Source organism: Heterocephalus glaber, unplaced genomic scaffold (genome assembly GCF_053883595.1).
Source record: "Heterocephalus glaber isolate CG9 unplaced genomic scaffold, H.glaber_assembly_v1.0 deba00000281, whole genome shotgun sequence".
In the NCBI taxonomy this organism is placed as follows: domain Eukaryota; kingdom Metazoa; phylum Chordata; class Mammalia; order Rodentia; family Bathyergidae; genus Heterocephalus; species Heterocephalus glaber.
This window is the reverse complement of record NW_028258139.1, coordinates 10,716,269-10,739,723: the sequence shown is the minus strand read 5'-3', so window position 1 is coordinate 10,739,723 and position 23,455 is coordinate 10,716,269. Positions and strand designations below refer to the sequence as shown.

Below are 23,455 nucleotides of genomic sequence, written 5' to 3'. Positions count from 1 at the left end.
GGAGTTCTTTATGTATTTTTGGGAATATTTGTTTTCATTTTAATTTCCTTGCTTTTTAATTTTCTTACAATTTCTTGTATTTTTCACTTCTTTTGCTGAGCAGAACTTTATACTTTTAAGTAAGTTCAGTTTATTCAATTTTATTTTATATTTAATGCTTTTTGTGTTGTACAAATTTCTTTTTGTATATCCTTTTATTGGTACATTTTAGGTGTACAACATAATGACATTCATCATTGGAGATAGGCACCTTTACCTATTCTCTTGGTTCTTATTTTTCCCCCTTCCCCTGCCTTCCCTGTCCAAAAATTTTTTGCATACCCTCAAGTTGAAAAGTTTTTTCTTATATTTTCTTGTAAAAGCTTTATAGTTTTAAACTTTATATTGAGGGTTGTAATCCACCTCAAACTAATTTTTTAAAATTTTATTTTATTTTTTTACTTAAATTATTTTATTGGAACTTGTACCTTTACATGATGCATCTTGGTTCTTATTTTTTCCCCATTCCTAGCCCTCCCTTCATCCCCTCCACCCTTCCCTATTTACAAAGACTTTGTTTCCATTTTTTCCATTTCTTATCATTTTTCCTTTCCCTTCCCCTCCCACTACCCCTACCCCTTTGGACCTTTTCTTCCTATTTTGCATTATCGATTATTCATTCTAATCATTGGTACATTTTAGGTATACAATATAATGACATTCATCATTGGAAATCTGCACCTTTACATAGTCTCTCTTGGTTCTTATTTTTCACCCTTGCCCAGCCCTCCCTTCAACCCCTCCAGTCCTCCCTATTTACAAAGATTTTGTTCCTATTTTTCCATTTTCTCATATTAATCCCATTCCCTTCTATCCTTTCCCCTAGCCCTCCCACTTCCTTCCCCTTTGTCCCTTTTCTTCCTAGTTCACATTACCTATTATACATTTAGTCCTTATTTACACTTTCAGTTTCTCACACCAGAGAAACTATTCGGTATTTATTCATGTGTGTTCTATTTATTTCACTTAAGAGTATGGCCTCAATGTGCATCCACTTAGCTATAAATGTCTCTAATTTCTCATTTTTTATGACTGAGTGGTACTCCATTTTATAAAAAAACCACATTTTCTTTATCCAGTCTCCAGTTGATGGGTATTTGGGCTGTTTCCAAGTTTTAGCTATTACAAACTGTGCTGCTATGAACATGGGTGCACATATATCACTGTGGTGTGATTCTTTTGATTCTTTGGGGAAGATCCCCAGCAGTGGAATAGCAGGGTCAAATGGGACTTCCAGTCCTAGTTCTTTGAGGTATCTCCATACTGATTTCCACAGTGGTTGCACCAGTCTACACTCCCACCAGCAGTGGAGCAGGGTTCCTCTTTCCCCACAGCCCTGCCAGCATTTGTTATTGGTTGATTTCATGATAGCAGCCATTCTTTCTGGGGTGAGGTGGAATCTCAGCATTGTTTTCATTTGCATCTCTCCAATGACCAGTGATGTTGAACATTTTTTCATGTATTTATTTGCTATTTCTACTTCTTTGTCTGAGAAATGTCCGTTCATTTCAGATGCCCATCTTTCGATTGGGTCTTTAAATTTGGGAGGTCTGATCTTTTTAAGTTCTTTATAGATTCAAGATAGTAGACCTTTGTCTGAGGAAGAGCAGGTGAAGATTTTTTCCCACGTTGTGGGTTGTAAAGACATTATCTTATTGTTTCTGAAGGAGAAGTTAGCCATCATTATTTTCCTCTCTATGATCCATCTTTTTCTTCTAAATTCTTTGAAAAAATTTTAGTTTTCAGTAGCTGATCTATTTTGTGCTCAGATGTGGTTTTCTTTTTATTTTTACTCTGCATAGGGTTTCCTGAAATTATTGAATCAGTAGATTGATGTTTTCACCAAATTCAAGGCTCCCTCAACCATTAGTTTTTCAAATCATCTTTTCTCTTTTCCTTTTGAACTCCGTATTAGCCATCTTTCCATTGCTGTGACCAAATACCTGACATAGAGAACTTAAAGGAGCTTTCAGTCCATGGTCAGCTGGCTCAGAGGCAGAGCCATTATGGAGAAAGGGCATGGCAGAGGAGAGCTGCTCACCTCATGGCTACTGAGAAGCTGAGTGATCAAGAACCAAAGGAGGGGCCGGGGATTTAGCTCAGTGGTTTCGCCACCTGCTGTGCAAGTGCAAGGACCTGAGTTCGATCCCTGGTACCAAAAAAAAAAGAACCAAAGGAAAACATATACCCTTCAAAGGAATATCCTGCAGTGACCTACTTCTTCCAATTAGGCTCTACCTCCTAATATCCCACCTAGCTATAAACTCATCCATGAGCTAAACCATTGATGAGGTTATCACCCTCAAAATCCAGGTGTCTCTTAATCCAACCAACATGACAGTCAAGATAACTGTCACAAGTCAAGAACATACATCACTTGATATTGTCCCACTGGTCACTAAGGTTCCCTCTCACCCTCCTTTCCTTTATTCTTTTCCAGTTCTTTTCCTGTTCTTCAAACTGGGTAATTTCTATTGAGCTATTTTCAAGTTCACTATCCCTTCTCCAATGTGCTTGTAAACCTATCCAGTAAGAATTTATTTCAGTTATTGCATTTTTTGGTTTTAAAAATCTCTATTTGGAAGCACAAGCAAGAAAAGCAAAAATATATAAAAGAGTGTGACTATATATAATTTAAAAGCTTCTGCTCAACAAAATGATAGGTCAACCTATAGATTGAGGGGAAATATTTGCAAACCATATATTTGATAAAGGGTTAGTGTCTGAAATACATAAAGAAGTTATACAATTCAATAGCAAAAGCCCAAATAACCCAATTTAAAATGGGCAAAAGAGCTAAATAGATATTTCTCAGAAGTAGACAGTAAAATGCCAAAAGGTATAGGAAAAGGTGCTCAACATTACTAATTATCCAGGAAGTGCAAATCAAAATCACAATGAGATGTCACTTCACACCTGTTAGAATGCCTTTTATCAAAAGACAGAAAGTAGCAAGTGTTGGTGAGGGTGTGGAAAAGCGGAGCTGTCGGAGAAGATGCAGACTGGTGGGAGGGGATGCACACTGTTAGAAGGGAAATAGATTGATGGTATAGGTTTGTGCCACTATTGTGGAAAACAGTAGGAAGTTTCCTAGAAGAATTAAAAATGGAACTACCATATGACCTTGCAGCCCCTCTGCTGACCATACACCCAAGAGAAACGAAATCACCATCTTCAAAATATCTGCAAAATAGCTCATGTTCATTGCTCTCTTATTCACAATAGTCAAGACATGGAAACAAGCAGTGTCTTTTGATGGATAACTGGATAAATAAATTAGAAGAAAAATATATACCTTATATATGTAATGGACTACTATGGAGCCTTAAAAGGAGATTTTGGCATTTGCAATGACATGGATGAACCTAGAAAGCATTATGCTAAGTGAAATAAGCCAGACACAGAGAGACAAATGCTGCATGATCTCAATAGAATCATGCAGAATCTTAAAAAAAGTGCAAATACATATAAAGAGATAATAAAACATTAATTACTAGGTGGTGACAGATGGGTGGGTGGAAAAGGAGAAAACGTGTAGCTCAAAAGGTCTGAAGTTGTAGGATGAACAAGTCTGTAGTTAATAACATCATATCACAGGCTGATGATTGTCCAAGAGTGTAAATTTTAGGTCTCCTTAGCCCAAAAAAGAAAAAAGGAATATATACATATATTTTTATCTATACTACATATATGATTACATTATTTGTTGGCTACAATAATCATATCATTAGGTATATGAATATGAATACTTTATTTGTATACTGTAAATATATATAGTAAAGTAGGTCTAATGTAAAAAAATGTTCATTCTGTTCTTGTAGTGATTTTGTACCATGTCAAACAGCTCAGCTGGGAGTACATTGTTTCCTGGACTTGATGATCCCTGTGTGGGTCCAAGATGGGTTGCCCAAAGCAAAGTCTGCCAGAGACTTTCAAGTATTCAGTCATTTCACAACAGCACAGGTGACTGTGACCCGGGAGACCTGAGTGATGACAGATATTCCCACAATGTTTTAAGAAAGTTTTCCTTCCTTGGCCTGGACCTGTACTAACCATTGTTTCTACAGAGGAACCAGCTTATCAACTGAGATGCACTACTCAACTGAGAGGGCCACGATGGATGGGCAACTGGAACACACTGATAGTTGGTGGACTTGTAGGAAGAGAAGACACAGAGACAGAGCTGTTGGTGGTGAGAAAAAGCAGCCACGTCAGAGAAGAGTGGCATCATAACAGGCCAGAGCAGGGAAAGGCTCAGTGCCCCTGAGCTGGCCCCATACACAACGTGGGCCAGGAGCTTTTGGGGAAAGAGCAAAGACAGAAAAGATTAAAGAGGGCTAAATGAAATCTAATGGGGTAGAGGGAGTGTACACATCAGTGTTCTAAAATTTTATTTGTATTTGCAGTGTTGGGGCTTCATTCATGCTAGGCAAGGCTCTATCACTGAGCCCAAGATACCAGATTTTAAGACAAAATAGAAATAGTATTTCAAAGACACTTAAGAGAAACTTTAAAGTTAGAGAGTTGAGAATTCAGAGCCAGTGCTTCAAAAAAGACTTAGCCACTAGAGGTTAGGAGGGTGTAGTGTAGAATTGCAATGTATTATCTGGGTGACACCAGGCAAGATTTTGGCTTCTCTGAATGGCCAAAAAATAGGAAGAGGATAGCACTAACCTTGTTAGGTGGTGTTAAATGATTGAATACTTGAAAGTGCTCAGCCCCGTTTCTAATAAGCGTGGGCCACCATTATTAGTACAATTAGTAGTCATTGTAAGACATGAACATCTAATATGCTATGAAATATCTATTACAGTTCTTTCCCTCCTCCTCCCCTTCTCTCCTCCTCCTCTTGTACATCAAAGCACCTGTGTATCAGGAAGTTTTGGTTAAATTAGTAATATGTAGCCTGGATGGTTAGCAGCAATGAATACATTTTGACGGGATAGGTAGATATTTCTGGGAAAGTTCAGACTGCTGGGTCTGGTTAGGACTCTGCCTTGTGACTTGGGGGAGTGTGAAGGCAGCATGAGGACACTGGGCCCTGGGAGAAGAGAGTGGAAGACAAACCACACCCACTGAGTTGATGTGTCTGAGGCGTGGCACGGCCACACTGAAATCTGTCTTCAGGTTGCTGAGCTGGGTGTCCCTTGCATATTACAGGTTCCATGATGGGGTAAATGCTCTAGCAGGCCCAGAGCTAAATGGTCTGGATAACAGCCCTCTTGCATGTGAGCAGGAGTCCGGCTCAGGTAAGGATGGGGTGAATGGAAGAAATCTTGGCTTTTTTGGATCAGGAGAAGGAGCAGCTGTCCCAGGTGGCCTGATACCATCCAAATTGCCCATTCTTCCCTTCTCACCCCAGGGCTTATAAAAGGCCACATGGAGGCCACAGCAATCAGATGGGAGTCACAATGAACAGCAGCCCATGGCCCAAATGGGATGCTTTGCTTCCCAGCACTTTCTTGTTTGGCCTCCATGGAGGGCTGGATTTGTGGGAGAACTCGGGTCTAATTGCTGCAGACAGATGCTGTGTTCTCTGAGCCGAGGCAGATGGGCAGCGGGAGGAGGAGGTGGGGGTGGCTGTGTGGGAGGAGGTGACATTTGTAAATATGTCAGGGGACAATGCAAAATCAGTAGATGCAATGGGACCTGCTAAGTGAGGAGATGCACTGGCCTTTTCTAAATGATGTAAAGATAGTAGTGGTATCAACAAGGGTATTGATTCCTGATTCTCTGTGATCACAGTGGGTGAAAATCAGCTACAGGGTATAGCAGGATATTTTCAACCTCTTCTCCCATGACATGTTTTAGCAGAGCTGCTGACAAGTTGCACATTAACTGTCACTTTTCCCCTTCTCATAATAAACAACCAAAGGCCCAAACAGCAGGCAGCAAAAGGAAGAAGAGCTGTAGATGACTTGGGCTAGCCTGCCGCACCCACCAGTCTCCAAAGAGCCAAGCGTGGGTGTGAACAGGAGTGTGGCTCCTTGGCCAGGGTTTCCCTGGGGCAGCCACTTCCTTGGCCAGGCCTCTAACCAAGCTCTCTAGGCTACAACAAGCACCCATATAATCTTGCTTTAAGCTAAATCTGAATCAAATATCAACGAAAAGGTTGAAACTTGCCTTCCTAGAACCTCATCCTGGTTCAATATCCAGCTCCTTACCCCTTTGTCCAGAGGAACCTTCACATCCATAGAGAAAGAACCTGTTTCCCCATTGATCATGGCTGTTCTCAGCTTCAAGAGGAAAGAGAATAGTGTTAGTTCCATGGCTCAGACCGGACGATGCAAGGACCTGAACTTTACTGCTCAGATTACAGGGGACCCCTTGGGACACTTGATTCTTCCCCTTTTCCTCCGAGCAGAATACCGGGAGGGAAGAGAGACCTGACTCCAGGTGCCATCTAGTTTATAACTCTGGGTAGTCACCAAGACAATGCTCCAAAGGTGCCTGAGGCATTGGAGGATTCAGATTCATGTTGCTGAGCCCTAATTTCCTCTAAGATATCACATGGAGACTAACACACCATGGAAACTCAAACTCAGTAGTTTAGAGATGTGGATTCATTCTGCCTTATAATTCCTGTGACTTAAGAAGATATATTTACATAGCTGTTAAAAGAATTACACCTTATGGGAATTCTGGCCGGGGTTTGTAATCACTCTGGGATTGAACCACTTTGCCTGGGAAGTACAGAGAAACCTCACAGCCTGCAGCCAGCCATTCATTGGTTTGATACAGAGCTACATAAAGCAACTTCTTATTGCCCTCCTTTTCCCCACTCACGACTCCAGCTTGGTCTTCCCACTCCACTTCAGAGAGGTCCACGCTGTTGTAGTTGGGTTTGGGCTTCAGTTTCTTCCCCTCTCTGTACTGGAGTGGATGGGCAGGAAGGAAAATACCAGGTTAGCATGTGGTCCTACTTCTATTTCCTCTATTACATAAAGCCTTTCATGTTTACAAATGCAATCAAAGAATTTTAGGGATTCCTTAAGCTGTCTGGACCAAACTTCTATCCAACGCACAGCTCTCCTATGCCAACATTTGTGACAGATGGTCTCATGGCCACTGGGTGGATATTTCCCACGATGAGGACCTCCCTGTTTTGTGAGTCAGCTGTCATAGTTTGGACAGCTCTAATTGTTAGAAAGTTCTTCCTCCTACAGACCTGGAATTTGCCTCCCTCTAACTTTTATCTGCTGATCTAGTGCTTTCCTCTGGAGCCACACAATGTGCTCCTCCTGACAACCCTTCAGAGGTTCAAAGGCCCCGTCACTCTTGGGACTGAATTCTCCCAGCCTGAAGTTCACAGTTTGCAGAAGGTTTGGCTCCTTCTGAATCCATGCTGCTTTGTCAGTATCACCAAACAAGGAAATTCAAGGATAAAAATCAACACATCACATGGAATCTGGGCAGTGTGATGTGGGGTGTGATCTGTGAACCAAAGCTTCCTTCTGCTCTAATGGCTGCCTAGGAGTCTGCCGGCTTCCTGGACAGTCGTCCTGCTGTGGCAGCTGAGATGATCAGTCAGTCAGACTTCGGTCTCCCTCCATCCTGTGATGCACTGTTGAATCACATATTCACAGCCATATGTTTGGGAAGAGTATTTTGCAGAGTTTTCTGCACATTTCTAATCAATTTAATCTCATTAGTTTTAGCTCATTTCTTTATGAGAACACTTTGTTGTACTCATTCTCTCACCAACTAGATTAGCCACACCTTGCAGACCCTAAGGCATCTGCCATGTGCATTTTCACCTTGTGGATAGAATTTGTGAATGGGATAGAACCAAGGGCAGATCTGCAGAGCTTAGTAACAACTTGTCTCCAACTTGTCAGCCTTAATTAACATTCTATTATAATTATTTTCTGGCCTTGACCTCCCCCCATGCTAAGACAGATAATCACAAAATTATCTATAATCAAGTCTTCAGTATTTCTCAGGTTTAGGTTAGTAGCCCCATCATAAAAGGAAAGAGGAGGGGCCAGGGATTTAGCTCAGTTGTTCCGCCGCCTGCCTTGCAAGCACAAGGACCTAAGTTCGATCCCCGGTACCAAAAAAAAAAAAAAGAGGGCTTCAAAATACTATCACCGGGGATTTAGCTCAGTGGTTTCGCCACCTGCTGCACAAGTGCAAGGACCAGAGTTCATCCCCGGTACAAAACAAACAAACAAACAAAAACCAAAAACATAAAAGGAAAGAGGATAGCTTATCATTCGGGTAAATTAAAAACCTGTCTACTTTAGTAAAATGAGGCCTCAGCAGATAGATGTTTGCATGGTTGAAGTCCTTGTCCTTGTGTGTTCTGATTCTGAGAGAGTTTTTTTCTTACTGTTTGATCATTTTTCCCCCAGGAAAGCATCATTCTTGGTTCTTGCCCATCTAGGATGTCTGCAGTGCAATCACCACAATGGCACGGACTTCATTTTCCTTTTCTTCTCCCTCATGCTGCACGACGTTCTTGCATGTTGCCTTATTGACGTCCATACTCATTGAACAGCACTGTCCTGCCATCTTTTTTAGGTGCAGTCTGTTTCTCTGGAGTGAGTGCAACACTGCACTGCCATTTCCTAAATCCTGATGCCCCCTGAAGGGTCATATTTAGCGCCTCATATTAAATCCACAATTCCACTGTGTTAGAGGCACTGACACAGGAAGAGTTCAGGCCCATGGTATGACTCACGACCTTCTAATTTATTACTAGGAACAACCTTTAATGTTTTCCTGATAGTATCTACTCTAGAGAGCTCATGACATTAGCCTTGCCACACCTCTTGTTATGTAGTCATGTCCCATGTGGTATTATTCCCTAATTGTTTAATTTGTATAAACTTTACTTTCTTAATTTGACATAAACTTCTGTTCATAGCATTCTTCAAAGCACCATAGGGTCAGGCACACAGTAGAGGCAATTCACAATATGAATTGATTGGTGAAAGCCTTGTATTTATCTGGATGACACAGATGGTGACAGGTGAGTTTCTGATCCGTGCCCTTAATTCTACAAGTGAGCTCAAGGATCAACATCAATATTATTTCTTCTTCAGTGAGGCACTTGCTAGCACTGAGGCTGTCCCCCACTGAAGCCACTGGTCCAGTACTGTGACACATTATGGGTAGAGATGCTTACCCCTCAGAGTCTGAATTGGGAGACAGAGGGGATTGGGCAGTCTCTTGTGTGCTCTGATCTCTCTCTACCATGAACCTTGTAGTTTGCCTAAAATAGCTCAATCGGTTGCCTTGGGGACACTCCATATCTACTTGAACCCAACAGAATGGACTTGGTGTAGACTGGTTTCTACAAATGACATCGAGGGCAAAGAAAATGCCCCAGGGGTGTATTGTCCTGAACTCTCTCTATTACCTGACAGAAGACTGAGGGAGAGTGCTAAGATCCCTCTGGGACTTCAGCTCCCCTACCAATCATTGCACTGAAAGGTGCAGCCATGATGGCCATGGCCAACGCCCATTGCTGTGGCCAGAGAAGGAGAGAGTCCTCCACCTTAGGGCAAAGCTTTCAGGCAGAATGGTGAAACTTTCTTTCTCAGATACCAACTGCTCAGTTGAACTCATGTGAAAATACCCCAAGGCCCTGTATCAAAATGAAGAGCTCTAGAAAGGGGGCAGGCTTACTCAGAAACATCCTAAGACAAATTCATGGGCCTTGTACCACTGACCCTCACCTGTCGTGAGAGGTCCCCTGTCATTTTTATTGTGGGCCCATTGTTCATGCCCCATTCAGGGGTCCCTGGAGTTTTGCTGATACGCTTGTTAAGCTGCAAGAGAAGCAGAGCTACTGAGGCAGTGAGGGGCCTGTGAGTAAATGTCTACTGTGCCTGAATTTGTAATGTCCTCCAAAAGCTCATGTATTGCAAGCATAGTTCCCAGCATGACACTATTAGAGGGTGGTGGAACTTTTAAGGGGTGGGGTCTAGTGGGAGCAAGTTAGGTCACTGGTGGTGTGACTTCAGAGAAGATTCTGGAATTGTGATGTGTTTTTCTCTCTGTCTCTCTTCTCCCCCCACCAATACTATATCCTCCTGCCATAATGTGTTGCTCCACCATCACCAGAAGCCTAAAAGCAATAGGTCAACTGACTATGAATTGAAACCTCCCAAACTGCAAACCAAAATAAGTCTTTCCTCTCTATAAGTTGATTTTCTTAGGTATTTTGTTATAGTAATGGAAAACGAATCCACTATCCTACAGAGCTCTTTAGCTTCAAAACTACAGCCTTAACTTACATGACCTCTGGTGTTCTTATCAATCATTTCACGTATTTTTGTCTTGTCTCTATTACTAGATTATAAACAACTTGAAAACAGGCACCATGACTTAAATGTATTTTTTTCTCATGTTATTTAATGAGTTTTGACTGATTTGTGAACTAGCCCCAAAGCCCATATTATTAGAATCCCAAGGCAAATAAGATTTGTACCTACCAAGGGTCGAAGATCAGGATGTGAGAGGATGTGGCCATTGTTAGTGTTCAGAAAGGCATATCCATGTACCCCAAGCTGCCAGAGTCAGGGATTAAGAGCGTTAGATGGCTGTTTGTATTGGATGACTGGAGTTGGGAAGGGGTTTGTGGCTGCATGATGGTTCAAGATGGCAGCTCACAGCTATGAGATTTTCAGATACAAATGTAACTGAGCCAGCATCATACTTCCACTCATTGATTCTGAAGTCCTTTCCAAATCCTACTGTTTGGAGCAACCGTATCAATGTGTGTCATTCATTACCTGACTCTTTCCCAACACATACTCTAGGGGCTTTGATGATGTCATCTCATTTACTCTCAAAGCTGAACTGTAGGGCATGGAGAAGCAAATTGAGAAACTGAGGCACTGAGCAGACAAATATCTTCTTGAAGCCCACAGAGCAAGTCATAGACAGTGATGGCAAAGGGGCCTGGAGGATAAACTATTGTTGCCATGTTCAACATTACACTTGTATGGACCCCAGATGGAGCAATCCCTTCCTAGTTATGGGCTTGTGTTGGGAGCAATGCTACATAATTCTAGGGAAAAATCATTTGAGTAGGCCTAGTTCTCCTGCCTACAGCCCAGCTAGGACATTCCAGACATAATTGCATTTTGGCCTCTGGTCACAACTGAGACCTCAGTGATCCCTGGACGCTGTAATGCTCCAGGACAAGACCACACCTGTGGGAGACGCCAGGGAGAAACCAAATCTTCATCTGCATAGTTCCTCATTGTTCTTAGATTTCCACTGCCCCCCCAGCCTTTTGTTACACCTTGTTTATCCCAATGTGAAGTACTGAACTCTGCATTTCACTTGTTACATCTGTTTCCCCGTGTACTGAATAAAAGGTGCTGCAAGCTAGGGGGCTTTTGTCTTTGCTGCCCAGAGCAACACTGATCAGACCCAAAGCTCAGCTTCTTCTCAGTCTCATTTTTCTACCTTTCCTGTAATTCGCCGTGTGCTGCCGTGGCTCGAAGGAGACCAGGACTCACTGCAGAGGTTCTGGTAACGTCCCCTTCCCATGTTCCCTACAGGCTTGGATGCCATTGCTTGGGGAGAGGCTCTTGGGCCTGGTGGGGCAGTACAGGGAGCCTATGATTGCCCCTTTTACAGTCTAGATCCTAAATATCTCCCAAAGGCTTCCATACTAAAGGGCTGATAGGTGGGGCCTACTGGGAAAAAGTTAGGTCATTGGGATTAGGGGTGTCTTTGAAGGGCACACTGGGACTCCAGCTTCTTCCTAACGCTCTCTTCCATGCTGCTATGAGATGAGCAGCTTTGCTCCACCCAAGGTCTTCAGCATGATATGCTGTCTCATCACATGGCCAAAAGCAACAGAGCCAACCAACCATGGACTGACCCTTCTGAAACCACGAGCCAAAATAAATCTTTCCCTCTTTTAAGTTGATTTTCTCAGGTATTTTGTAACACTGATGAGAATCTGACTACCCCCCACCCTCATCCAAGGTAGGGACTGACCCAGGCTTACCTTGTAGCGGGGTGCCAGCTTCATCAGCTCTCTCAGGGTCACATCGGAGCCCACCACACCCAGGAGAATGCCATGGGATCGCTGGAAGAGAGCCCAGGGGCAAGGGAGGGCAGGCTTCCCTGTGAACCAGGCCAGACTGGCCTCTCGGTCTTTTTAGAGCCTGGATGAGAAAGCCACTTAGGTATCAGGCAGACCTTCCTTGCAGTTAGATTTTAGCTCTCTGAATGAAAATTTAGAACCTAAATGAAAATTTAGGAAAGGCCCTGGGAGCACTCTTAGCTGTTCAGAAGATTAATGCCCAGTATTAATATTTCAGTGGTAATATTTAAATGAAATACAAAGTTGAATAAAATATTAATCTTCACAGCAGAAGCTGAAGTACTGAGATCCTAGGGACTCAGCAACACATGGGGCCAATAAGGAAGCATTTCCTGACCAGAGGAAGGATGAAAGGCTCTAGAAGTTCTCTCACCAGAGCCCTTTACAACTAAGTTAGGGTCTTCCCAACCTGGTTTTGCTGGAAGGCTGGCAGAGGCCCCTTCCAGCCTTGTATCCCCAAAGTAGTGGTCCAAGGGCAGAGTGGGGTAACTGAGCCCCAACTGGCTGAGCAGAATCACTAAGGGATGGGAGCCTTTTGAACGTATAGACCTCCAGTCTCACCACCGACCAAAGATTGCAATGTAGGTAGTGTGGGACAGGGTATGGGAGCCTGCATTCAAATCCTCCCAGGGTAGCTTTGATGCTCACCCCAATCAGAAGCAACTGGCCTATAAAGGTGTTCTGCCCCCTGCTGCCACCTCTCAGGGAGTGTCGACTCACCGTTTCATTCTTTTTGCTGAAGACAGGCATGGCCACGGTAGTGAGGAGCATCAAGCTCTGTGTCTTTGAGGTAAGGAGCTGCCAGAGAGGAAAGGGCAGAGGTTGGGGGGAGTCTGAGGGCCCCATTTGTGTGCCCATTGTGCTCAGAGCACAGCGTGGAGGACCGTGGTCATCAATTCAACTATGCGGCAGGAAGAAATCTCAGAATGAGGCTTCCCTTCTCTGCCAAAGGGAGCTGGCAGGAATGCTGGGGGACAGATGACTGAGCAGGATCTCAGGCTGATGACATCGGGCAAAGTCCTGAGCCCACACCTAGCTCCTGAGCACACTCCTCAAACTCTGTCATCTTGACCAGGCCACAGATGAGCCCGAACTGGGGAAAACAGCCCATTCTGTGCCTAGCTAGAAGCAAAGGGGCTTAGCATGGCATGAGAATTTGTAGAAACCTCTGATAGGGATCTGGGGTTGCTACAAACCATAACAAAGGGCAGGTAAGGTGGAAGAAGGACAGTGCTCCAGAGCCACCCTCCAACATAAGCATGTGTGTGAGGGCTCACAGAGTGAAGCAGGGTCACCTCTAATGCTCCCAGGATGGACCCACAGCTCTCTCCTCCCAGAACTCAGAGCCAGAATCAGGCCCCGCCCCAGGGATGGCTCCTTCCACAGCCACCTCATCTCACTGTGCCAGTTCCCTTAGCAGCCTGGACAGGGGCTCCCCGCAAGTGCTCTGCTTTGAAACAAAGATGACAAGTGTGAAAAGTGCATATGCAGATATGCTGTGCAAGCCTGACCTTTGTTCACATCAACTAAAGGAGGTAGCTGAGTCATGGATGTCTCCAGGACCCTTTTTGGAAAAGGAGGAATTTTGGCCATCAGTCTTACTGTACCTCATCTGACTTTTCAGTTTTGAGCTGGGAGGTAAGGCTTTCTGAAAGTGGACCACAATGACATCCTATTGTGCTCTGTGCACAGATATACCTTTGTGGGCGACATGAATGCTCTCAAGGTTCCCTGGATGGTGGATTTGTGGAGTTGTCTGTGGGCAAGCAGCCACCAGGTCTTTGCTGGTCTCCCCTTCCCCATCCTCCTCTTAGGAACCATTCTACACTGGAGTGAGTCACAGGTGCCAAGTGGGGACATCTGTCCACCCAGTGGACTAACAGCCTCAGCTCAGAGGTTCCTGAAGTGGGTCCAGGAGTTGCTGGCCTCAGGGACTCCAAAATCACAGAGAAGCATGCTCTTCCCTTGGGGCCAGCAGTTGATGACAGACCAATGATATGTCCAGGGCATGACCTATTAGCAGAGGCCCCTTTCAAGTCAATTAATGTGATTTAAAATCCCCAATTTGGCAAATAGTTCATAAGTACTAGTAAGAGATAAGCATGCCACTGTCCTTAGATACACAGCAAGTCAGAAGAAAAGCCGAAAAAGTGAGTTTCCAGCCTCCTTTGCCCATTGGAGTCAACCTGCCACAGTGTCCTGGTTAAAGACAGGCAGATTCATGTCAGGAAGACTCCTGAGAAGTGTCCTGTAAAGGGGTGGGGCACAGCCCCCTCCCTTCCCATCTTCCCAATGCCTAGAATGTGATTTCAGTTGACTAGAATTCCACTAGAATTCCACTCTGACCAGGAGGATGAGGGTCGCATCCTAGGGACTGTGAAGGTGGCATTGGAAGAAGCCTGGGTCCCTGATGACCAGTGAGCTCCTCATCAGCTCCAAGATGCCCACCTCTAAACCTCTTTCATGTGAGGAAGAACTACACTTCCATCTTATTTATTTACTTATGGTATCAGGAATCGAACTCAGGGCCTCACACTTGCCAGGCCGGTGCAGTGCCGCTGAGCTACATCCCCAGCCCTTTCCATCTTATTTAAACCAGCATTTTCAGATCTCTCTTACTATCAGTCTGTACATCCTCACTAAAGCAGATGGCTCCACAGTCATGTGATTTGAGAAGTGGCAGGAAGGCCCCCCTTCCCCCCAGATATCTCATCTGACTGCTACCTTACGACAGCGGCTCCTACAGTCTTTTTGAAATGGGGAGACCCCGGGGTGGTGGGGCACCATGATGTGAGCTATTGGTGGGGAAGCTTTCTTCTCAGAAGAGGAGGAAGAGAAGAACAATGAATGAGGTGGCCCTCGGAGTGGAAGGAAAGACGGGCACATTTGAGCAGGGGGCCCTGTCCATGATGGGCAGCCCTGGGCAGGTGTGTGGGGGCCAGGGGTCTGGATGTCTGGGGACAGCACACTGGCAGCAGCCCTCTTAGTGGGCTGAAGGCTGCTGAGGGAAGGAAGGGAAATGTCCTCCCTTCACGACTGTTCCTGAGGAAGTATGATGCTCACCTTCTTTGACCCAGAAAGCTACCTCCTGGTTCCACAGCCACCCTCAGGCCCACCTTGCTGTCCATGTAGGCTTCTGTCCAGATGACGTCGTGGTCATGGTCGATGACCATGGGCCGGCTGAGCACGTGCAGGTATTCCATCACTTTCTCCTGGGCACCAGCCAGCGTGGAGATCTGTGTGTAGTAGCCTGGGGGAGGCCGTGGGGTGGGGCTGCAGAGGGGACCTCCACTCAGAGTCCCTGGGTAGCTCAGCTCACACTCCTCTCTGGGATCCCAGGGCCACAGGTACCTGCCTCCCGGGGGTTCTGTCTCATCCTCAGGGTGGCTGGAGGCCCGTGGGAGAAGAAGGCCCACCTACCTCAGCCTGGGAGACATCCTAGGGGCCCTCCTAGCCCAAGCTCCCCAGAAGAGCAGCAGGGAGCTCGACGGCCACAGCAGCACTCCTCATAAGCCTGTAGTGTCACTCAGCCCTAGGTTCCGCTTTCAGGGAAGATCTGAGCAGTGGTTCTTGTCCTCCTCTAAACCCAGCCTCCTCATTTCCCCAACCATGACCATTGTCTTCCCTCAGGCGGGGGGCCGGGCACTGCTTCCTCCTCTTCACTGTACCCATAGTGCTTTTTAAAACGGCAACTGGCTTCTAAGTGAATGAAGGCTTAGTACAGGTTCACCTCTCTGGCCTCATTGTCTCTCACAAAACATTCACTTCACAGGCCAGTAAAACAGAATAGCTTTCCATTCCCAGCAATGGCCCTGGCCTCAGACCCTCTGAGCATGCTGTTCCCTCTGTCTGGAATCCTTCCCTGCCACCCCAAAATGGGGAAAGTGCCTCTCCACGGCTCCGGCGGTGCCCTGCCCAGCCTGTGCCTCCCGTACAAACCTGTGCTCAGTGCCTGCGGTCACTAGGGACACTGTCCCACCTGTGTGCAGGCTTGGGCTGCAAGGTGCCACGCCCGTACCTCACGTACCTTTGTTGTTGCAGGCAATCCACTTGAGGCGGTCAGCAAAAGTCACTTCTCTCCCAATGAGGTAAGTGAAGACCCGGACCTAACCCATGAGACACAGATTGACTCAGCAACCACATTAATGCGGCCCCCTCTTTATGTGAGGCTTAGTTGTCCGTCAGCCACACCTTGGGTTTTGAGTTCTCCACTCTTACCCACCCCTCCTTTTTCTTCTGGTACTGGGGACTGAATCTTGTGCCTTTGCACTGAGCTATATCCTCAGCCCTTTAAAAACATTTTTTTTTGAGACAAGGTGTCACTAAGTGGATGAGTTGCCCAGGCTAGGCTTGAACTTGTGTTCCTCCTGCCTCAGCCTCCCAGAGTGCTGGGACTGCAGGCTTGTATCATGCCTTCTTGTGCCCCCTTTTACTCAGAAAAGACCCTGAGGGCTGAGCAGCAATGTGACTTGCCCACGGCCATGGTGGAGCAGGTTCAAGGCCAGGCAGCCTGGCAGTTCTTATGTCTCCAAACCATGTTCTGGTCCTTCACCTTGAAGCTCCTCACGGCAGTTCTCTGGGCCCAAAGTCACCATAGTTTTAGGACACCCAATTGGGACATGTCTGAATTTATGAACGGCTCTAATGGGAAAGGACTTTGAACCTGAGGGTGCCCCATTGTTGTTCTCTATGGCAGTGGGAGTCACCTTGCGGTCTGGCCAGTTGTACTTCTCAAACACTGGCTCATAGTCCTCCACTGCCCCGTCAGTGATCAGCATGATGGCCTGGTTGCAGAGACTTCCTTGCCCAGCCCCTTGGAACTGTGTGAGACAGAGGAGGACATGGTCGTGACAGGCCGTGACTGCCCACCCTCCACCTTGGCCCTTTCTCCTACTCTCTTAGCCCTCCAGGCTTCACAGCTGCAGGTACCTGCTTCAGGATCTGGAAGGCCTCAATCAGGGCTTGGTCCACGACCCCCATGCCTTTGACCACCAGCTCATCCACCAACTGTTTGAAATGCTGTCAGGGTAAACGTTAGATGGGGCTCAGTGGATGGAGTAGCCAGGGACCTTGAGTATCTGGCTAACTGAGGAGGCTGATTAGAGCTAATGCCAGAGGATATGATTGCAGGACCCCTGCTCACAATGCAGCTAATCCCATGGACTGGACCCCTAAAACAGATGTTTCTCAGATGTCCCCAAGGGAAATAGAGGGAGTGTGAATGGCCTGGTACAAATCCACGTCCCCCACTGGAAGGAAGCACCAAGTATGCTGCCAACCAGAGGGAGAAGGACAGTCCAGGGATGGAGGTGAGGGACGACCTCAGCATTCAGCCCTTAAGTACCAGAGCTGAGGGTCAAGTGGAAGCTAAACCTAAACTCTGATCACAGACAGACATGCAAATTTTCCCCTTAAAAATTGTTACCCTGTCTTCTAATTTTTTTTTTTTTTTTTTTAACCAGAGAAAAAGACTCAACCCAATGGATTTCAATTTGTCCTCCACTGGGGAAGCTCCTCTTGAAGGCTGACATGGAGGAAACGCCAACTGGGATGCTATGTGGGAGGCTGAGCCCTGGCTCCTCCGCAGGAGAAAGCCAATCTGAGTGAGCAAGATCCTGCAGATGTGAGGTCACCTTGCTCACTGGAGCTCAGATAAGGAGCTGCACGTTGATCAGGGTGGGTTCCTGGTGTCTGCAGTGTAACTGATGACTTGCTTTACTCCTCCAAGTGCCATGGGCATAGCAAAAGGGACCAGGAAGTAGGCTGCATGGATGCCATTCCTGTCATGACAGGGGCATCAAGCCACAGCAGACACTCACCTCTCGGTTGTCTCGGTCTGCCTGGACAAGGATGCCTTTAAAACAGGGCTCGATGTAATGGACATAGTCATTGTACTGTGGTTGCAGCAAGAGGAGGGAGAGAACAGACAGATCAGCATGTAAAGTCAGGTCCTGCGGGCGGAGGGCTCAGGCACCTCCCAGTATGCACTGAGGTGCCTGTGCATTATCAGCTTGGGGTACGCTGTGCCTTTTGCAGTTTTTCTGAGCAGACAGAACAGCAAGGCCTTGGCTCTAAAAATCCTCCCTCATCCCCTGGTCTTGGTGCCTTTCCTCGGGCTGCCCAAGTGACCCCTCAGAACACACGGAGACCTTGCTGTTATAGGAGAAGGCCTGTGCCCTTTGTTCCCGAGATCAGCAAGGAGCCCTCTACCTGAGTCCCATAGCCTTCCACCTGCAGGCTCAACCCAGGCAGGCCTGTGTATGGGTTAGAAACTGTTCTCTCTCTCTCTCTTCCCAGTATATTACTAATTTGCCCAGGCCAGCCAGCCTGCCTTGAACTTGCAGTCTTGCTGCCTCAGTCTCCCGAGTGGCTGCTACAATAGGCATGTACCACTGCACCAGACTAGAAACGGCTCTCTGCCCTGCATAGATGAAGAAGACCTGGCAGCTTTCCACAGGGGATGGGAATAGGGAGGGAAATGACTTATTACTTCCCCTTTTTCTTAATCACCCTTCTTCCCCATCAACACTAGAAAACAAATCTTCAGGGGTCCGTAGTCCACCTTCTGCCTGAAGAAGAAAGGTGACAAGGGGATGTGGTGGTGACAACATGGAAGAGCTGCACGAGTGTTAGCAGTGAGGGCTTCTCTTTGGGGCTGTTGCCCACCAGCTGGGAGGCTGGGCAGGGAGCGGGGGGAGAAGGACCAGGAAGGCTCCGAGGGCGCACATTGTCCCCTTCTTGTGGAGTGTGGAACCTGTGTTCTGTGGCTGTCCTGTGGCAGCTGCAGGTCTGGGGACAGGGACAGACCCCAGGGGAGCAGCTCAGGGGCTGGGGGCCATTCTCAGGACCCCCAGCACAATCATTTTGAAGTTAAATAACTTTGCCTTGATATTCCACTACTAGCGAAGTAAATTCCACAAAGGACAGGAAACGCTAGCTATGGGGCGTACTGGTGGAAGAGGTCTTCAGGTCAGGTGGTCTCACAAGGACACCTCAAGGTGGCTGTCCCCTCCTTTTTATTGCTTTTAAAAGCATCCTCCTAATTTGTGTCCCTGTTTCTTTCTTTTTGTTCCTTCTTTCTCGCATGTGTTTGGATTGGGCTGGGATAAAGGGACTGGGAGTAGGTCCAGGGATCATCCATCCCATGGCAGCAAGGAGAGGCTGCTTAGCGATAGTGTGAGCTGAGAGCACATGGTGGAGGATGAGGCAGGTGTCACTCAGGCCAGTGGTTCTTCCAGCTGTATTGGGTGCAGACTCTTCTGAGAAACTGACAAAAGAGATGGGCTTGGGAAAATGGACCCGCATCCTTTACATGTACTTTCAGACCTCTTGAAGCCCATCCTTAGGCAGACTATGGATCCTTGGTGAAGAGCCCCAGGTTTAGAGGAAAGAATCACCCTCCAGGAGGAGGCATCCGCTGGCTGTAAGAATGGGTCATCCTGATGCAGATGGAGGAAAGGCTCTTTAGGGAAGCAAGGGCTACTCTAGAGCAGGAAGGCACACCTACCGCAATGATATTGACGAAGTCATTCTCTCCCAGGGTGTCCAAGATGGTAGTGATGGTGTGCTTGGCAATAGCCATTCTCCACCCCTTCATGCTGCCACTCATGTCTACCAAAATCACTATATCCTTGGGAGAAGTAGCAGCTTGTATGTACCTTTAGCAGAAAGAAAGGGACAGATCAAAGATGGGAAACCAGAACAACCACTTGGTCATGAGCCTCCAGTTATTTGTACAGTATTTCTATTCTGGCCCAAGTGCACCCCAAATTCAGGTCAGTGACCCCTCTGTGCTGGGTTTTATCATGTTGCATAAACACTGGGCACTTCTGAAGCCACTGGGGTGGAAATAATGGAGAATATGTCCACCTAATGGGCCTGGTCAAGCCTGGGGGTAACCCTTGCCCTTTTTATTTCGACTAGCTGGGGTTCCTGAGGGGCTAGCAGAAGGACAGGAGAGAGATGCATTCCAACCTCAGCTTCTGCTACAAATCTGCCAGAACAAGGGTGTTGGGGAGAGGAGAGGCTGAGAGAGGGTTGATGTGGAGGCAGCTCAGTGTCTTGGATGGAGGTGTGGGTAGAGAAAGACAATATGATCCATCCAGGAGCAAATGCAGATGTGGGCGGAGGGTGCAGCTGGTGACTCTTCCTACTCTCGTGTTGGATTAAGGTCTGTGCATCCAAACCCTGGGGCAGTGGGAGAGAAGGAAGCAGGCAAGGCAGAACCCAAGCTGTGAGACACATGCCGGCACTGAGGCATTTTTCCCTATGAGCTCTTACCAGCTGCGGTTCCGGCAGTCAAAGGCAATGACTCCATTCTTATCAGGTGTCCATTTTATACCTGGGGAATAAAAGGTGGTTCTTTCACTCACCTGAGCCCCCGGGTGGATGCTAGCTCCCAGAATAGCCATGACCCCCAGGGTAGGACCTGCTTTGGACTGTTAGACACACCCTGAAAATTGAGGCAAGAAGGGCACGTGTGTTCTTTTCAAGCACATGTGAGGTATTTATAAAACGTGATGACGTACTAGGCTACTAGAATAAATCTCCGTTAATTTCACACAGAACCATACACATGTGCTCTCTGATCACAATGCAGTTGAGGTAGACCTCTAGAATGAGGAGATAAATATAAAGTTTATACATGTTTTGCAATTTTAAAACATACTTTTAAATAAATTATCACTGAAGAAATCAAAAGGAAACTTAAAAATACTATTTATAAGTAAATGGCAACTAAAACACTACTAAGACAGCACAACTACAGGCAACAAAAAAAACAAATTGGATGTCACAATTAAAAACTTCTGTGCATCAAAGGGCATAATCAATAGAGTGAAAAGAGAACCCAGAGAATTGGAGCAAATATTTACAAATTATATATCTACCTGATAAGATTGATAACCAGAATATATAAAGAATTCCTGTAACTCAAGAACAGCAAAACAAAACAAACTGACTTAAAAATGGATCAAGAACTTGAATAGACATTTTCCAAAGGAAATATACCAATGACCAATAAACACATGAAAAGATGTTCAGCATCATCAGTCATTAGGGGACTGTGAATGAAAATCATGATGAAACACCACTTCATACCCATTAAGAAGGCTAATATTAAAAATAAAGCAGACAAGGGCTGGGATGTAGCTTACTGGTGCTGCACCTGTCTAGCAAGTCAAGGTCCTGAGTTCAATTCCTGGTACCAAAAAAAACCCCAAAACCAAAACCAAAACCCCAAACCCAAAAAACAGCAACAAAGCAAACAAAAAGCAGCCAACAAGTTGAAAATAAGAAGAAAAGACCCAGCAAATAACAATCCAGAGAGGATGTGGAGAGACTGGAACTTTTGTACATTGCTGATGGGAATGTAAAATGGAGCAGCTGCTGTGGAAAACAGTATGGCAGTTCCTCTGAAGATTATATGACAAATATCATATGATCTAGCAATTCTCCTCTTGAGAATATACTCAAAAGAATTGAAATCAGAGTCTCAAAGAGTTACTTACATATCCATGTTCATAGCATTATTCACAATAGTCAAAGGATGGAAACAACTCAAATGTGCATTGATAGAGGAATGAAACAAAATGCAGTGCACACATACAATAGAATGTTATTCTGACACAGGCTACAACATGGATGAGTCTTGAGGGAGGTGTATTAAGTAAAATATATCAATCACAAAATGGCAAATAATGTGTAATTCCACCTTTGCAAGGTAGTTAAAATCATAGTATAATGATGACTGCCAGGGGTTGGGAGAAGGGAAAGAGAATTATTGTTGTGGTGATGTTTGCACAACAAGCAGTGCATACTTTTTGAAAATGCACTTAAATATTTAATGAATAGTAAATTTTATGTTATATGCATTTTACCACAATTAAAAATAAAAGTTAGAAAAAACTCATTGCCAATCAAAACTTGTGAAATGCAACAAAAGTGAAATTTCTATTGACATGATATAGCCTTAATACTTATTTTAGAAACAAATAAAAGCTAGAAATTAAAGTAAGTATCCATTTAAGAAGTTAGGAGGGGGTCCAGGGATTTAGCTCAGTGGTTCTGCCACCTGCCTCACAAGCAGAAGGACCCGAGTTCGATCCTCTGTACCAAAAAAAAAAAAAAAAAAAGGAAGTAAGGAGGGAGAGCAACAGAATAAATCCAAAGAAATGAAAAAGAAAACATAAAAACATTAGCTCTAAGGTAGATAAAATAAAAAACAAACAATAGAGAACAACCAACAAAGACAAAGATGATATCTGAAAAGACTATAGAAAAACCAAGGGGAAATTAAGAAAAAAAGTATAATATAATATGTTAAAAGGGACATAATTATAGATTGTATTAAAATAATAGGAAAGTAATAAATAAAGTATATAAATTTGAAAGCTCAGGTGAAATGGATGCACCTGAATAAAAGTATTGCATTAAATTTTAAGAAGAAATAGAAAGCCACATTAGTCTTGCAAATGTTAAATATATTGAAGTGGTAATTTTATATTCCCATAAAGAAATACCAGGCCTATATATTTTTATAGATGACTTCTATCAAGCTTTCAAGGGAGAGATCTTTCTAATTTTATTAAAATCATTCCAGAAACCAAAGAAAATATTTCTCAATTTATTTTGAAATAAAATAATTTACTTTGAAAATATCAACAGGAAAGAAAATTACAAGATGATTTCACTTATATAGATGTAAAAATACTAAAAATATTAGTAAAACCAAATCTAGCAATGTCTACAAGGATTTGCAGCCTGCAAGGGAAGACTTTGATGGTAAATTGCAGTTAATTTCTGTCAATTTCAGCTCTTATCCCAGTAGTAGCTACCCACCTCCCACCCCAGCCTGGGTAGGCAGCTGTGCTTGTATTCTGAAGCCTCTTGCACACAGCTTGCTGGAGCCGAGGAGACGAAAAGGACCCTGCCATCCAAATACAGAGAATCTGTGATCTGACTGCTGACTGACACTTCTGATTCCAGAGGTGCAGATTAAAAGGTCGCTGGCCATTTTTTTTGCACCTGCCCTCATTGCTGCAAGCCTTTTCCCCTCTAACAGAAATACTTCCAGGGCATTTAAAGGGCAGGTGCTCCCCCTTTCCCCCATTCACTTTCCTATTTCTCCCCTTGGGAGCCAGGCATTAAAGACTAGAACATTTTAAAAACAGCTGCATATATGGGGAAAACTATAAAGTGACTACATATGCCCAGGAAGTCTCAGAGAAGACTTGAGAAGATTTTAAGGTTATTCTTCAGGGTGATCTTTGGCACAGAGACATACAATAATCAAAAAAGAAAAAGAAAAACAAAAGCAATAGCAAACACTGGCAAATCCTGGAG

At 45.1% G+C, this 23,455-nt stretch overlaps 1 protein-coding gene across 1 annotated transcript in view; it reads right to left on the bottom strand.

Annotated features, from left to right (window-relative positions):
• Positions 1-23,455, bottom strand: part of Cacna2d4 (calcium voltage-gated channel auxiliary subunit alpha2delta 4) — a 110,466-nt gene that overhangs the window by 67,405 nt on the left and 19,606 nt on the right. The window contains exons 7-18 of the mRNA XM_087182720.1: positions 20,393-20,453; positions 19,620-19,770; positions 17,932-18,006; positions 17,042-17,131; positions 16,819-16,932; positions 16,140-16,218; positions 15,229-15,362; positions 12,833-12,910; positions 12,014-12,094; positions 10,482-10,556; positions 6,826-6,912; positions 6,204-6,275 (exon numbers count right to left, since the gene is read on the bottom strand). Of these exons, the coding sequence (XP_087038846.1) occupies positions 6,204-6,275; positions 6,826-6,912; positions 10,482-10,556; positions 12,014-12,094; positions 12,833-12,910; positions 15,229-15,362; positions 16,140-16,218; positions 16,819-16,932; positions 17,042-17,131; positions 17,932-18,006; positions 19,620-19,770; positions 20,393-20,453 (1,097 nt within the window). The remainder of the gene's footprint in view (positions 1-6,203; positions 6,276-6,825; positions 6,913-10,481; positions 10,557-12,013; positions 12,095-12,832; positions 12,911-15,228; positions 15,363-16,139; positions 16,219-16,818; positions 16,933-17,041; positions 17,132-17,931; positions 18,007-19,619; positions 19,771-20,392; positions 20,454-23,455) is intronic.